The sequence below is a fragment of the Myotis myotis genome, unplaced genomic scaffold (genome assembly GCF_014108235.1).
Source record: "Myotis myotis isolate mMyoMyo1 unplaced genomic scaffold, mMyoMyo1.p scaffold_m19_p_2, whole genome shotgun sequence".
Taxonomy (NCBI): Eukaryota; Metazoa; Chordata; class Mammalia; order Chiroptera; family Vespertilionidae; genus Myotis; species Myotis myotis.
The window spans coordinates 149451969-149469494 of NW_023416324.1; the positions used below are offsets into that span (position 1 = coordinate 149451969).

The 17526-nt window shown below is 38.7% G+C and overlaps 1 protein-coding gene across 9 annotated transcripts in view; it reads left to right on the plus strand.

The window, feature by feature from the left end:
- The window catches only part of PHLDB2 (pleckstrin homology like domain family B member 2), a 244705-nt gene that overhangs the window by 185517 nt on the left and 41662 nt on the right, over positions 1 to 17526 (plus strand). For 8 of the 9 annotated variants that reach the window (XM_036352336.1, XM_036352337.1, XM_036352338.1 and 5 more), the window contains 3 exons: positions 2817 to 2960; positions 4213 to 4350; positions 15417 to 15545. In XM_036352336.1, coding sequence (XP_036208229.1) covers positions 2817 to 2960; positions 4213 to 4350; positions 15417 to 15545 — 411 coding nt within the window. The remainder of the gene's footprint in view (positions 1 to 2816; positions 2961 to 4212; positions 4351 to 15416; positions 15546 to 17526) is intronic. The other variant, XM_036352339.1, reaches the window with a different exon arrangement.

Consider the following 17526-nt stretch of genomic DNA (forward strand, 5'->3'; position numbering starts at 1 on the left):
TTTACCAAACACTTAAAGGTACAGATAACTTTGGAAATAAGCTAATTTTAATGAATTTTTGTCAACCTGTCTGCCACCACCTGAGGTGAAAGTTAAGAGTACCTTACTCTTCTCCTTTGGCTGCCATTTTATTGAGATATAATTGACATACCACGGCATATAAGTTTAAGGTATACAGTATAATGGCTTGACTAACATATATTGCAAAACAATTCCCACAATAAATTTTGTTAACATTTATCACCTCATATAGTTACCAAAAAATGTTTTCTTCTTTGTGATGAGTACTTTTCACTCTTCTCCTTTTGAGTAATCACTTTGTCTACAGTGGAAAACCCTCACACTTGCATCCTTGTCTGGTTGCAAGATGTTTCTAAGAAGAGATCTACAAAAAAAGGCAGATGCAAAGTTCCTATCCTCTCTCCCCTTTCCCTGTGTCTATCTGTTACTGCAGAGATGGCATACTTGGGGATGCACATACATGTGCAATGGGCTTATTAAATAATGTCACTCCCAGTGGAATCCTATCCATTACAATAAAAATATCCCAGAGAGATTAAAATTAAAGCTTTCTCTTTCCCTATAAAGCTAAAGATATTTAGTGGCCACCACACCCATGGCTCTCTATTGGTTTTCTTTATTTTGATATAAATGAGGTCTACATCCACACCCCATTCTATCACAAACCAGAGTTTTAGAATTCCTTTTAAAGATTTTGCTTTTTATAAATAAACACACAGTAATTTTCTAGATGGTATGTATTGCTATAAACTGCCTCTCCAGTTATTATTAAATATACCTATTGTGAAACTTTGAGTTATACAGATTCTTATAATTGCCACTATTACCTGTCTTTATGGTTTTGAAGATTGTTCGGTTTTTGTTTTCTCTTAATGCTTTGCTTCCACCAGTGGGAGAGATATTTTTAAACCATGTTGGAAGTTGAAATCTAATATGAAATGTTGACCCAACAGGATGCCGGCCTTCTTGAGGCTTTCCTGCTAGGATTACATGTCAGTGATTTCGGAATGCCATGCACTGTTACAGGAATTCCTCAGGCCCTACCACAAGCACCTAAGTACTAGGACAATGTGATTCATTGTCTGCGGTAAAAAGGTCACAGTTGTTTTATTAGTCAGTAAGATACAGATTTCAGGTGGCAATTAGAAAGCTAAATGTCACAGCTTGGAAAGGCTGCATCCTTGTTCTGGTCAACCTGAGATACTTGTCACTTCTCAATCATTTAGTCTCCTTAAGGAGCAAGCAGCAAGTGGGGTACAGAGTAAAGAATATTAACAACAGAACACAATATGATGCCTGTCTTCTTAAAGTTATTTTCAGGATTTTTAAATAAATTAAATGAACTTAATGAGATACAATAAATTTTAATAGTTTTTCATTTGAATATTTCTTTTAATGATTAGTGAATAATCGTAAATAATTTACTTATTTGACCTGCTTTTAATTTCTAATTGTGAAATTATAGAACCATTGACTTACTGATGAAAAAAATTACACCTTTTTTAAAGAGTAATGAAACTTAAATATACCAGCATTCCTTGACATACAGTAAGACTGGTCTCTACTTGGTGATACACAAGATAATTAACCTGAATTCTTGAAATTTGCTATTTGCAATTCACTATATTTTTTTTCTTAAAATAACAAGCAGTGATATTTTGGCTGTGTGTATGATCAACATTCCCTTTTCCCTGGGCATTTATATATATAAAAGCCTAATATGCAAAGTGTCCCCTCAGGAGTTCAGCTAGAGTTGAGGAGTTTCATTGCTCACTATGACATTCACTGACCACTAAAGGGAGGCACAGAATGAAAGAAGGCCCCAGCTGGCAGCTAAAAGGAAGGCCCCCGATTGGCCCTGATCACCGGCCAGTTTTAGGGACCCTACCCATGCACGAATGTCATGCACTGGGCCTCTAGTTTGGCATAACTATTCAGGGGAGTAAGTATGCCTTCTCTCACTTAATTTCTTTCTTGACCTTCTCGTTTCTTGCTTAGGAACTCATTTTTTTATGACATAATTTTATGAATGATGGCCAGGGCCTTGTTTCATTTCACTAAAGGCTATTTTCCAGATAGTGTCTTAAACATTATATAGAAAGAAGATCCTATAAGATGTAAGTAGTGTACTAACACAAAAAGCAAAATGTGAATTAACTTAATAGTAGGTGTCTCATTTTAAATCACTAGGGGAGGGGATCATAGAAGTAATTAAGCCTGTTTTGTTCTGATAATTAACTTTGTGGGGCATTTAGTGAGATTGGGCCACATGGGATGTGCCCTTGCTTTTTTCCACCTTGTGTTGGAAAGAAAGAAATAAGCATGAAAGCTCACTTGCAGATGACCCTAGCAGTAGGACCCAATAGTATAGTAGAGATTCCAGAGACAGTTGTATATGTTTTCACTTGGAGATGGGAGAGATATGGAGCTTGTAATGAAAGGCAGCAGCATGCCCAAGAGATCCCTGAGGAAGAGGTCAAAGTCTTGCCTAGGTTCTAGGTCTCTGCCTTGTAAAGAAGTAACTACAATCTCTGTGGACCACAGTTTCCTCATCTGTATAACCTTAGTTATTTCATTTTAAAAATATATGAATTTATAAATTCTGTGAGCTAGTCTAAGAGCCCAACTGCTGAGATTCTGTGGGGAAATGCAGAGTTCCTACTAAACTATCAAAAGGCTGCTGTTGAATCCAGATAGGACTGGAGGCGGAAACATTAGACCTGGAGCTGGTTCATGAACTGGGAAATTCTGGAATTCAAGTGTGAACATCTCTTTTCTGTGTCGATTGATTGCAGACCCCAGAGGGCATAAGTGAGGAACAAAGGATTCAGGAGCTGGCTGCAATGGAGGAGACCCGGATAACAATTCTGAACAACCTCGAGGAACTTGAACAAAAAATCAAAGATATAAATGACCAAATGGATGAATCTTCCAGAGAGGTATAAGCCATGAGTTAATTTTTTACTCTCTTCCTGCTTTTCTTTCTTTTGTTTTTAGCTTTAAAATATTGTTGCCCATTAGGACACAGACATTGGAATACAGAGAAGTCAACATGAGCAAACATTTGTTCAGTGGGTATATATGCAGGATAAAAATGCCTTTTTTGTTTTACATTTCTCTTTTCCTTCTTTTTTTAATAAACAGAGGTAAACATATTCAGCCATTTTTCATTTACTTTATGTATAACTGAATTTATCTTAATTAGTACAGCAGGTTCTCAAATAACTTATTTTGTTCAACTTTGTTACGTTCTAACGTTAATGAGATACTGTAGGAACTTAACTCTTGTTTATATCAACTGGCCTATAGTAAAATTCGGTTTCATTATACATCGTTTTACCACAACTACAAGAACCTTTCAATGATGTTAAGTGAGAACTTACTGTATATGCTTTTTAACTTGCTACAAGACTGTGACTCAAGGTACCATGAATTTAGGTGTTCAAGTTCAAACCCAATAAATATTTTTGGTGCATGCTTACTGTGAGATGGGTATCATGTTGATACTCTAGCAGGGATTTACATGTGAATTGAACATGGACTTAGCTTCCTAGAGGTTTGCAGACCAAGGGGGAGATAGACACAGACAGACTGTAATTCTGGTTATAGAATTATAACTATAACTGAAGAGATGGAACATTTTTATATTACCTCCATGGAGTGAGAAGGAGCAAATAGTTCTGCCTAGGCAGGATCTGCATGTTTGCACTCACAGATGATGCAGACAGCCCCATAGTGGAAGGGGACTGCTCACCTGTCAGCTTGCGCACAAACCCTGGAAGCCCCTCCTGCTGGCATTGCTAAGGAATGCAGTGCAGGCATGCTGGCTGAGTGCAATTTTTGCTTCCCCTCTAGGGACAAACAAAGAAAGGCATGGTCGCTCCCCAGATGGCTCATGGTGGAGCCAGAAACTAAGCAGATAGGCAAAATATCCAGAGAAATAAGCAGAAAGAGGGTCATCATAGAAAAATTACATAACTAGTTTTCTTATATTCTAGGAAGATAGAATATATTTCTATAGGACTCCTAAGCCTCTCATGGGCTCTCTGAAATAGTCTCTAGGCCCCACAATCTGGCTGATACAGTAGTTACTTCTTGGAATTTGTAGCTGTTAAAGATGAACCCCTAAAGTGGGCAGCTGAGAGTTCCCCTAAAGGTGAAACACCTCTGGGCTTTGTTTTGTGTCCGCAGTTGGATATGGAATGTGCTCTTTTGGAAGGGGAGCAGAAATCTGAAACAGCTGAACTGATGAAAGAGAAGGAGATTTTGGATCACATAAACCGGAAGATAGCAGAACTGGAAAAGAACATTGTTGGTGAAAAGACCAAGGTAAAAGAAAATGCTAATTTGAATGCAATTTTCATGGGAAAAAATGGTGGTCCCATTTGGTTGAATCTAAATGTTGTATGAATTACCATGGTTTTCCACCAGTCTTTCTCCTCTTCTGATTCTACTGTGTTTTTTAGAGAATTATTTTAGTATACTGACCTTCTTTACCACTGGTGCCCTATAGAAATGGCTTAAGCATATTCAAATATGATTGCCTCATTTCTTTTCATTTTTCTGTTTATTAAAAAGATGAATGGGAGCCATTCATCTCCCCTGTCTTGCCTTGCCATGCTCTTCAATGCAAGTGCAGTGCTCCTTGAAAGACACATTGCAGTTTTCAGAAGATCCTCACACACTACCCAGGGAATCCTGTCTGTGAAACACCGTTGGCACTTATCCTGGAAAAGGTCTTGCTTATACTTTTGAGGCCACGACCTAAAAGTTTGCTTACATTTACTAGGGAAAGTATGAAAAGTTGTAGTTTTTAGAATCCCAGGTGGTAGCTGTGTTTTCTGTTTGTCTATTTATTTGTTTATTTTTCTCTGGGAAATAGTTTATTTACTCTCCTCTCACATTCTGAGTTAGTGACAGCTGACCTAAGCCTAAACTGAAAATTAAAATTCTAGTTTGAGAAAGAAAAAGCAGAACGAGCTTTAACATATTCTTTCTTGCTCTCCATGTTCTCCACTAAGTTGAGAAAAAGAAAAAATGTTCAGTTTGAGTAAGTTCTACTGGTGATATGTGGAAAGGATTTTCTGCTGAATGTGGCTTCCTTTTTATAGGTTCTTCTTTGTTCAAGACCTATAAATAAGGGCATTTGATCTTGGTGCCAGAAAATAAGCTCAAAAAGATATTGTCAGAAATTGAAGTCAGATTAAAAGCTACACATCAATATCTTGGTTTCCTGCTTGTCAAGATTAAACTGCACAGCTTTTTCGTATTAAATTTTATGTGTGTTTCGTCTAGCCCCAGACTTTGAAATAGTAAAGAACCCATTTGGGTAATAGGTATATTTTTCTTTCAAAGCTCAAAACCAAGTCAGAGGGTTGATTGTCTAGTTGTGCAGTATGAGAAGATAGTGCTTTTCAAAGATCCTGCACTGAGATAGCAAGAAACTTTCGTTGGAGGCATCAGATGCCTGTGTTTTGGGACTTACCACTACTTTATCATTTATGTCATTTCGGAAAACTTATGGGGCATAGGAATAGGTATCAAGTTCCTAGTGAACCTTTCTGCCTTCCCATCCCTGTAGTTACTTATCTTTGTATAGCCTATGCATGGCATGGCCTACAAATTCTATTTGTCATTAGCATCAGATTCTACACGAAAGTGAAGTAAGCTGAGTCAGTGCTGAATCTCGCTTCCACTGAAAGTTGTGTTATGTTCTGCAAACCTAAGGTAATGTGGAACTCCAGGAACATGAGCAGAAGCAAGCAAGGGGTGCCCTCCATCATTCCTATTATTGTTTTGGTGGCTTATAGAGGCTGTGCATACAAGTGGGAGCCTAAAGTATAGGATCAGCTCATGCAGCTGTTAAGGGATTAGTTGGTCTTAGAAGGTGGGATTATTATCTGTCATCACATGGTGTGAAAAATGGCAGAAACAAGCTTTGGGTGAGGGGTTCCAGAGGAGGTTGAGGGAAGTGAAAACCGACTGGGCTAGATGATGCTACTACATATTCTTGACAACCAAACTCAAATGGAGACCCTGTCTTGCTTGGTGGTATTACTGTGTTTCTCAAACAAACTTATTCCACCATTTTATAGTATGGCGATTTTGTACCTTTGGTTTGTTCAAACCTTTGGTCCCCTTTCCTCCCTCTGGCTTTGAGATGATCTAATTATCCACTGCACTAAGAAATGAGAAGCATCCCATCTCTTCCCAGCTAAGGAAGATTCTTTCTTCCCTTCAAAGACCAGAGCCTTTGTATATGCTATGGGCCTCATGCCATTCACCTCAACATCTTTCTCTTTACTGGGCCTTTACTGTCAGCATGCCAACATCAGTATTTTAAAAAGTTATTACTTAAAACTAAGCATTCTACTAGCTAATACCTCATTTCACTTTTCATCATAGGCAAACTTTTTCCATTGTTCTAGCACTCTGTGTGTCCTCTTCCCGCTTAACCATTCCTCATTCCAGTTGGCTGAGGCTCTCACTACTCCATCAGATTTGCTCCTGTTAAAACTACTGAAGACGTAAGTGCTGCCCAGCTCACGGGGTGCTTTTCAGTCCTCTTGTGGTTCGACTCCTGAGGAGCATTCAAGACAGGGGACAACTTTTTCTTGGCACTTCCCTTCTCTCCCACCCCTTTGCTTCCCATACCATGTTCTTCTGGTTTTCATTTTTATCTCTTACTCATCTTTCTGACTTTTCCATCTCAGTTTCCTTTGCTTGTTCCTCTGTCTCTATCTAACCAGGTGTTAAGAGTATTTGTCTCTGATCTGAACCCTTATTTTTGTATCCTCACATTATTTTATAGCCATGGCTTCCAAAACCTGTATGTGCTGGTTACTGTCTCATGTTTGTCTTTAGTCTACCATCCTTTTCTGAACTTCTGACTCATATCCTATGGCCCACCTGACATCTACACTCAGATATTGTCAACTGGACACCCTGTAACTGAACTCTTGATCTTATCCTTCCCCTTGCCTTCCACATCCTCTCCCTTTCCAATCCTATTCTTCCTCTGGTTTTCCCAGCCCAGGAAGTGGCATCTCTGTCCACCCCGATGTTTATACAGAAACCTGGGAGTAGATCTGACACTTCTTCTCCATCACTCCCACATCGTTGATTATGAACACATCTCTCAATTACTTCAACTTCTCTGCATCTCAACTAACAGTATTTTCTTCTGAGTCTTCAAAATATCTTCCTTGGTCCCATTCCCATTTGCTTTTCTTTAGCTCATTCTTTTCACAGCATCCAGAGTGACTCTTAAAAATATATATAAATTAGCTCATATCGCTCAGGTTTGTGTTCCGCTGCATTTTATATAAATCTGAATTCCTTACTTGGCATGTGCCTTTCTGTCACCACCCTCCCCTTCTTCACACCACTCTCACGGTGGTCTTCTTTCTATTTGTTTAAAGATCTATTCCCCTACCCACCCCCACAAAAGGTCCCTTGTGGATCAGTTTGCCCTGCCTGGATTCCCTTCCTCATATTCCATGTCTGTTGTTTACATCTTTCAGGGCTTAGGTTCAGTGTTAGTATTTCCAAAAAGCCCTTAAAGACCTCTCCAGTTCAGATTATGTTCTCCCTGTTGTTGTTTTAGTCCTTTTATGAATCACACATGATCATTTACATTCATTCTGGGCTTGTTAGATATTTATTTTCCTCTCTGGCCCGTGAAATAGAGGAAGGCAGTGTTTTAGACTGTTTGCTAAGCTTGTAGTGAGTGCCAGCATACCACCCAGTATTCTCTGAGAATTGTTCATGGATCTCCTGCTAAGGACGAGTCTAGGTTGGGCCTTTCCAGAAGCACTGAGCCAAACACCTGCCCAAGAGCAAAGCAGCCAAGTGTCAGGACAGCTGGGACAGGCGGCCCAACTGCACATGCCAATGGGCTTGTAATCACACTGCCAGTCGAACCGGAGCGTAAGACAGAAGGAGGAAGTGGCCTTTGCTCTTTTGAATTCTCATTTCCTTTTCCATACACCTGTTGCTGCTATCAGATATAAACTGTGGAATGAGTAAACCAAAACCTGAAAACATATCCCTGTTGGGCAAGCTCCGATTCAGATGTTGATAGCACATCCTGTAGGCCTGGCCCTAGGAAGAAGGTTTAGCAACACCTCAGAGTTCAAATCCCGCTGTGAAATTATTGACCCCGTCTCCTTGGCTCTCAAGACCAGTCTTTAGTATTATTTCTTTTAACTGATTTAGGAACTGTCATTTAATTTGATATATTTAGTATAAATTAATATAGATGATTATTATTTATTAAATGTTACCATATCAAATATAAACATAAATGTAACATAAAATGTAGACGATGTATTCAGTTATATACGTGTTGAACACCTGCTCAGCGGCTCTCTGGGCCAACCTTTCACTGCCCTTCTGGGTACCACTGTCAAGAGCATCAGTAAGCTTGTTTCCATGTCACTCTGAGCTAGTGCCACCTGCCTGCCGTGGTCTCAGACAGCGGTCCCATCACAGATGGAGTCTCTATGAGTCAGATAAACCCTGAGCAGATAGAAGTATCCGACTCACACATCAACTCAGAGGGGATGTTTAGTTGACGAAGCAGTAAGCAAAGAGGCCATCATGTTTGGGGGGGATGGGTGAAAGGAGAGAGGACTGTTCATCTCCGCTCTAGTAAACTGCTTTACTTTACTGGGCTTGGTGACCGAGAGTGGGGAGGCCACCAGACTGTGGGAGCTCAGTTTGGGCAAAAGCCATGTGCGGAGCCAGCTCCCTTCCTTCCACTGCCTTCAGCCAAGGCAAAGTCCCATTTGGGCAGCTGCTGAGAAGGTATGGACATATATGTTTGTTTAAGAAGATTTTTCTTCTGTGTTTTCTTAATGATCCTCACTCAGGTAGATTATGATATTCTGTAGCCATCCAGACCTGCACATTTTGTAGCCAAATAATCTTAAAGTTGTGAACTGAAACTTAAATCACTCTATGCCATACAACATGCTCCTGAGTGAAATCTTAAATTAACGGACTGATTTTTCTACAATAAGCATATATCACTGTATTTCAAATGGTTAAGTTTTATTGCCCATTATTATCTTGCCAAAGTACCTGTTACTTCCTCCCCATCCTTCCTGCAGAGCCAGGGGAAGACCATGAGCCAGGCCCCGAATTCCTTAGCGAAGTGTTAATGCCTCTTGAGTGCAGAGCATTGGCCAAATCGCAGTCCATGTTCAGAGGGACCCAGCGCTTCCCCTGCTTTTTTCTTACATTTCAAAGTTAGCTCCCTGGTTAGAGGATGTGGAAATATATCAAGGATTTGCGGATTAAATCAACAGGATTCCAGATTAGGGTATTCTTTTCTGGTGGTTGTTTGATTACATAAATTCCTAGTGTTTTAGTTTTCCAAGTTTTTTTATACTAAATATCCATTAATTTTGTAATTAAAATGTCAAAGCCAAAGGAAAAAAATCTTAAAATGAAATATAGGAAAATGCCTCAGAGGCAGACAGAGAATGGGTTCTCCATCATCTCCATTCGTTGACATAGTTTTAAAAAATTCCTCTGCAATTCAAAAATCTGAAAAGTTTTATGGGGGGAAAATAGTCCTTATTAAGGTTGGCACCAAAATTTAGTTGGTCGCAAAACCTGACTTTGACTAATATTCACTTGATGTGAATATTCTTAAGTAGCTGTAGTAATGGTAATATGTTTGAGTAACGGTATCTTCCCAACCTCACTGGAAATGCCATATAATATATGCTATATGAACTGTGTAACCCCTCTAAAATTAAGAATATTCTGAAATCTGGAACACTTTTGGCCTTAAGAATTTCAGATAAGTGGTTTTGGGCTTAAAACAGTTGCCTAATCCATGAACCAAGGAGGATGCCTGCCTGGTAGACAACCCCACAGTGTTTAGAAAATGTTAAGGAAAGGGATTCTAGGGTGTACAGAGAGGATTTTGGATGGACCACTCTTAAAAATGATGGCTTAGGGACTATGAATTTTAACCCATCATTGTACCCATTCAAAATCTGACCCAATGTTTCATGTTCCTATTACCTAGTGTGTGCTGGATTCTGTGCTAAACAGTTTGGAAGTTACAAAGATGGATCTTAATTTTCAAGAAAACCTTACCAAACTAATGAGGTTGTTGGATATGGCCCCCTCCAAATATATATATGCTCAGTTACATTTGCATTTCCAATACGCAGAAAATAACTTTTTCCTTTGGGCCGGAATAACCAGCTTTCAGTAATTCGCCAAAATGGCTAACACAGAGGGAAAGAAGAGAGGCACCCGCTATGTGTTTTCTGGGCCTTTTAGAAAATGTGGAATTGTTCTTTTGGCCACATACATGCAAATCTACAAAAAAGATGATGTAGGCATCAAGGGAAGTACAGTGTTCACAAATGTTCCCCTAGCAAAACTGGAAGAGTCTGTGTGTCATCCAAGATGTGGTGGACATTGTTGTGAACAAACAAGTTAAGGGTAAGATCTGGCCAACAGAATGAATGTATGTACTGAGCGTATTAAACACTCTAAGAGCTGAGATAGCTCCCTGAAACATGGGAAGGAAAGTGATCAGAAGAGGAAGGGAGCCACAGAGAAAGAAACCTGGGTTCAGCTGAAGCGCCAGCCTGTTCCACCCAGAGAGGCACACTGTGTGAGAACCAATGAAAAGGAGCCTGAGCTGTGGGAGCCCATTCCCTATGAGTCCATAGCACGACAGTGTGAAAAAGAAAAGACATTTTTGGTATAATTATGTCTCATGCATTATTTGGGACATACTTACATTAAAAGGTAATTTATTGTTTACCTGAAGTTAAAATTTAACTGAGTATCCTCTGTTTTCACTAGCAGCCATACAAGCTAAAAAAGTAAGAATCTGCCCTAACCGGTTTGGCTCAGTGGATAGAGCATCGGCCTGCGGACTCAAGGGTCCCGGGTTCGATTCCTGTCAAGGGCATGTACCTTGGTTGCAGGCATGTACCCAGTAGGGAGTGTGCAGGAGGCAGCTGATCGATGTTTCTCTCTCATCGATGTTTCTAACTCTCTATCCCTCTCCCTTCCTCTCTGTAAAAAATCAATAAAAAATATTTTTAAAAAAGTAAGAATCTTTTCAGAATAATCTTGACCCATCTGCTTAACAAGTATTGCACACTCAGATATGCTAAAATGATTTTTTTCATTGGTATTCAAGAATTTCTGTGTGGTATTGGAATTCAGGTAGAACCAACAGGTTAATTCTCAGTTCAAGAATACAACTTAAAAGAGAGAAAACTTATGTTACTGTCTTCTAACCACAGATCTAGCAACATAAGTGGTCCTATGACAATCCTTGGACTATTACGTTCATTCAAGATTACTGGCAATTCTTTTGTGCAAATTCCAATTATTTAGGTAACTTTATAACCACTCCTGACCATTTGTCTATTAGAAGAGAATCATTTTGCACCTGAATTTGAAATGCATCATTTCTCTCTGAATGCATATTGGATATTGAAATCTCTCACAGTCCAATTTTTTGTTTAGTTTACTTGAGGCATTTAATATGAATGTAAAAATTTGGGACAAAAACAACTGGGATGTTACTTGTAGGAGAAGCCTTTTATATTTTGAAGCAAAGGTGCTAAACCAAATATTTAAGAACAATTTCTGGTGTACCCTGTGGTAGAATCTGGTGTCTTTATTAGGAAAATCAAAATATAGTTAATTGCTTTTGCCTTTCACATCATCCTGGGTAGCTAAATCAGTGATTGTCATCCTGGCTGCATATTAGAAAAGTTGGAGAGATTTTTGTTGTTGTTTTGTTTGTTTTTATTCTCACCCGAGGACAAGCTTAGAGAGAGGAAGGGAGAGAGAAACATCGATGTGAGAGAGGAACATTGATCTGTTGCTTTCCTTACGTGCCTCACCAGGGGTCAAATCCACAGTTTGGGTAGATGCCCTGACTGGGAATTGAACCGGCAACCTTTCAGCACACAGGACGGTACTCAACCAATTGAGCCACTCCTGCTGGGCTGAAGAAATTTTTTAGAGGCTCATTACTTAGCCTTTCTGACTAAGTGGAGGCCTGGAAATAACATATTGAAAAGCTCACAGAAGGTCTTCTAATACGCAGTCTGGGCTAAGAACCACAGAGCTGAATAGCCTGCACTTCATGAGAAGTGATCAAGTTCCCTCTCTTCTCTACCTCTAGCCCCTTATAAGTATTTATTGAGTGAGTGAATGAACAACTCACTATGGAAACAACTATAAGCCTGGTTTATGTACTGATTTCTACTTTTATTTGCCTGCGAATAATTTACTTCTGGCTGAATATACACCTCGGGAACATCAGTCTTAAATACACAAAACAGGCACCATCTGGCAATGAATTGGTGACGAGGACAAGTCAGTGCCAGAACAGTGCTGATGGAAGCAGCCGTGTCTCTAGGGAATCTTGGTCTGTTCTTGGTTTTGTAAATGGCCCCTGTACACCTGGGTTTTCCTGGTGTGTCCCAATTCCTTGAAATTTCTTTTGTCAACAAAGTTAAATTTGTTAAAATATTAAAAATGTATCTTAATTCATGTATTTCCTGAAAATCAATTTTATGAATCTTTAAAAAAGTTATACTCTTTCCCAATTTTATGTTTGGGAAATATCACTGTGTTATGGTCATTGGTATAGGTGAGTTTTAAATCTGGAGGCAGAGAATAGCACCGTTCTTAAATTTTACATGTAAAAAGCAAGAATCCCTGTAAAAAGCAATTATAGCGCAATAATTGTAAAAAGCAAGTATAACACAATAATTGTAAAAAGCAATTAGAACGCCATCTAATTTGTCCATCTATTTTACCTTCGCTGTATTAGGTGATACTTTCAGCTCTAATTAACTACTGTTTGGAGCTAATTTCCCTCTGAAAACTTCCTGGGCAGTAAATAGAGAGAGGAATATTAATTTCTTTCTGACTCAGAGTTGGTCTACTTCTGGCTCTGGCAGGACTGTTGTCACCTCTGTGGTCCTCTGTGATTTATGGCCAGGCACACCTGCCACTAGTCCTTCTTTCATCCTTCCCCTTTACTTCCTTTGCCCTATCCTTGGCCCCACTGAGCTTTTGCTCTGAGACCTAGGTAGTGGTCACAGCCTTACTGGTAAATCGCAGAGAAGCTGCAGAAGGCTCTGATGGTGCCTGCTTGCATAATTCTTCTAACCGCCCCCTTGTATGAAGTTGCGAAACGTTTTGAGCACCTCAGGAGGAAGGCACTATGTAAACAGAAGGTATTTTTTATTAGCTGTTCATTTGTGATCTATTATTAACAATTTTTTAAAATGAGGATGTCAGAGCAATTGTTTCTTTCTTTGGATTGAGACCTGTGTTTTAGGCCAGCACCTTTTCATATTATCAAATATTGTATCAGTGTTTTTTTTTTTTTTTATCAAATATAACTTTAAATTTGGGGCTTTGAACTTATGGTATTTAATTGGAATAAGTGATTTTCTTATTTGCTTAACTTTCTGTTTGGAACTAGATTTACTACAAAATTTGGTGATGTAATATCTAGAAATGGAATTGTTTTTGGATAACATTGTTTGCTTTTTAAAGAGGGCCATCTTTGATCCACACAAAGAGGAAATACATTTTATTGGCCAAAAGACAATGGGTACTTTGTATTGTTGTTTTATTAAGGGAAAAATGATTGATTCTAAAAGTAACACTAAATCCAACTGATCCTGCCAGTATTTTCAGTTTTACTATGAATCAGCACTTGAGAATCCTTTTTTTTTCTGTGAACAGTGTCATTGCTTTCTCCAGTTCCTGCTCAATGTATGTGCCCAATGAGCAAACTTGCCATTAAAGGCAAGAACACTGTCCTTACAATCTGCTGAGATATAAGTTGCAGAATCATTTTTAGGTTGATATATGAAATAGGATTTTAGTTTTATGATTTCTGGATTTAATCATTATGAGAAAAGAATGCATTTCTAAATCAAAACATACATTCCTAAAATGCTCTTGACACTTTAAAATTTAAGCCAAAAATAGAGACTCAAGTGAACTGGCATAGGTATTGATGTCATACAGTTTTAGACTTAAAAACAACAACAAAAAACCCCATAACATCTTTTATAAAGAATCTAAATATATGTTTACACAGGAAATCATGGCCTTTTGGATAAAGAAGTTATAGTAAGTATAATTCCATAGGACTACTTCAGAGCTTTATCTTTTAAAAAAATACTTCTGTAATATACTTAGGAACCAGTTTTATTTCTACCAATTCACATGGAATGAATGAAGGAAAGGAAGGAAGGACATGGTATTTTGCTTACTGAGGGTGAAACTGCGGTCATGCTTCATAAAGTGCTTTTGTGTAGTCCGAGAGGGTTCCGCAAGGAGAGAATCAGGTCTGAAGTTTACGTCAAGGGTTCAGAGTATCATAAAGGGAACACAAGTTGGGAAGATCAGCGCTAAACAGGTTGAAGTTTTGTTTGTTTACCAAGTGGCATTGGAAGGCCTGATAATCACTGTCTTACAGATTCGCCTATTATACTCAGGAAAATGTCCGTGTCACTTTGGAGTGTGTGACTTAGGAGGGATTCAGTGCTATCTTCTCCTTTCTCTTCTATTCTCTGACTCCTGGGTGTTCTCCTCTCCTCTTTTTGCACAGTCCATGTTTCACTTATTTTTTCAGTCAGTCCTTGTAGGGGAAGTTCTTATCTCCACCGTAAATGTCACACATTCAGGGTCTCTTATATACCTTCCTCTCACTGCTTGGTCAAGTCTTTTTTTTTTTACTAGCTCTCTCAGCCTCTGAATTAGATGTTCTCCTTGGAATCAGATCCTCTAATTGCTTAAGCACTGAGGTTGACCAGATAGCTAGAACTGTTTCGGATGCTGGGTATTACCCAAAGTGCCTAATGTGCCTCCGACATGGGAATAAAAATTCAGTGATTTTCAAAGCTTGCCTAAGAAATGTCTTGAGCAAATTGGACTCCCACAGCACTTGAGGTAAATGCCTGCTTTTCATTGTCTGGCTCTCTGCCAAGTGACTCTGCAAGGCTGTCTTAGGAATTCAGTTGGCATTGCTTTTGTTCTTTGTTGACCATTGACCAACATTACCGTTGCTTCCCCGGCTTTTGTAACGTGGTGGCATGAAGGAAGGAAAGAAAGAAGGAAGGAAGGAAGGATGGGGGTCATTGCCAATACTCCAGGATGTAGATTGTGTTTTGAGAATACAGAAATGGGTCTCTTGTTTCTACTTCCACTGATGCCCCCTTTCCCTAGTCACTAACCTATGTTTCTACGTTCATAGGATACGTAGAGTTTGCGTATACTGTACTGTATGTGTTATCCTTGGGAAATGCTCACTAACGCCTGCTTAGGTGTGAAGGTAATTTCTATTCTTCTGTTTTCTGATTTCTGAACTTCAGGAGAAGGTAAAGCTTGATGCTGAAAGGGAAAAACTAGAGAGGCTTCAGGAGCTTTACTCCGAGCAGAAGACCCAGCTGGACACTTGCCCTGAGTCCATGCGGGAACAGTTACAGCAGCAGCTGAAGAGGGTCAGTAGCAAACAGGAATGTGCCCATTGTTTTTTTGCTTTTTTTTGTTTTGTTTTGCTTTTTCAATTAAATTCCACTTACTCTGACTTCCTTTTTCACAGACCATAAATTTGCATAAGTTCTGGTCATTAGATACTTTTTAAACAGAAATATGCATGCTGACAGTATATATTATTTCATGCTAATCAGTTAAAAATTACCTTGTTAGAATCCTTCACCTAACTGATGATGTAAAAACATTCTTTGTTTTTTGGTGCTTTTTTTGTTTGTTTTCTGTTGTAGTTTTTTAAAGAGAGCAATTCCTGACATGTAATGGTCACCTAGATTGTAGCATTTTAATCAACTGACATCTTCACCCCATTCTGTGCTACATTGTGAATACTATTTGCCCTTGAATATTTTTTAGCTTGATTTTATCTTCTTGTCCAAGAAGTATCCTATTCTCCTCTTTGCTCCCCACAACCGCTTAGTGTGTGGTTTTTCTTTCTACTTCTCAGTGACGTTGAACTCACAAGCACGATCACAGCAATCAGACATGCAGCCTCAAGATGCAGGGCAGTACTAATGGCCTCAACATCTCCTATGTGAATTTCATGACTTTTAAAAACTCAGTGCAGCACAGACCTGCTAGCTGAACTTCATCAGGTTATTCACTGATCCATGATGCTGGCAGTGCTGAACACGGCCACGCTCTGCAAACACGACTACAGGGGTGGTTTCAGAATCACTGGTAAAGGCCACTTCTTAGTTCAGAGATAACAGGGCTGTTTCCTCGAAACAGAAGCCCAAATAAAGTGTGACCCTGGGGAAGCAGTCATTAAGAGTCTTGGACTTTCAAATAAATCACATAATAGTAATTAGTCTTGAGTGACTAACAATTTATGGTTCCACATGAGTAGAGAAGAAGGCTAGTTTCATTCATGCCATTATGTCTGTACCTTCTTGAGCTTTCCCAAGTTGAAAAATAAGATAGCCCGCCCTTGAAAATGTTTAAGATGACCTTTAAACAAAGATATTTGATGCCTTGAGAATCACTAGGTTATGAAAAATTAGTTAAAACTTTTCTGTCTATTGCAGAGGTGGAAAGCATCTTAATAAAGAGTGTCAAATGCAGACAAGTTAAACTGCAGCATAACAGTTTTAATATTTGTTATTTCTTACAATGTTGGATCAAAGAAAGTTCCAACAGTGTTTCTTCCTCATCACTCATTTTATCAGGTGCAGCTAAATTTGCTGTATGAAGAGAAAACTCCTAATCCCTCAATGGCACCGATTGCTGGAAATCTTGTGGTATCGATGATTAGGAAAAGAATAATCATATTTATAAAGTTATTTTAGTTTGTCATTTGTTTGTTTTTATGCCAGTTCACAAAAGAGGTCGAGAAACTGATTTTTATAGTTGTTTAATATTTTCAACTCTCCTTATTATTAAAGTTTTTACATAGCTGGAATACTATGAGTCAACAACATTGCTACATATTTTGTTCTTTCTTTCATCTGCAGTTACTGTTTGCATTCTTTATAAACATCACTTCAAATAAAAATTGGTAGATTCTCTTAATAAACTGAACCTGGGTTGATATAATTGCTGTTTGCTTAATCTAGCTTCTATAGGATAACTCATAAATATGTTCTAAGGATTTTGAGTACAAAAGAGGAAAGGAAATTATGCAGAAAGCATATTTCACTAATTAAAGGCCAAGACTCCTTCCTCTTCCTCCCCAAGCAGAGTGTATTATACTTACTACAAACCCCTTTTTTTAGGAGAGAAACTGGCTTGTGATAGCTTTTGTTCTCTTGATATCAAGAGGTCCACTAATTCTATTTTTCAGGAATAATGACCATAGTAACTCTTCACCCATCCCTTGGCTTAATCAGTAAAAAGTTCACTTATTTTGTGAGAAGTGAAACTTTCCTGTGTTTTCACAACTCATTTCCCTTCAGACCTCAAATATTTCAGATTACCATTTCACCACAAAGT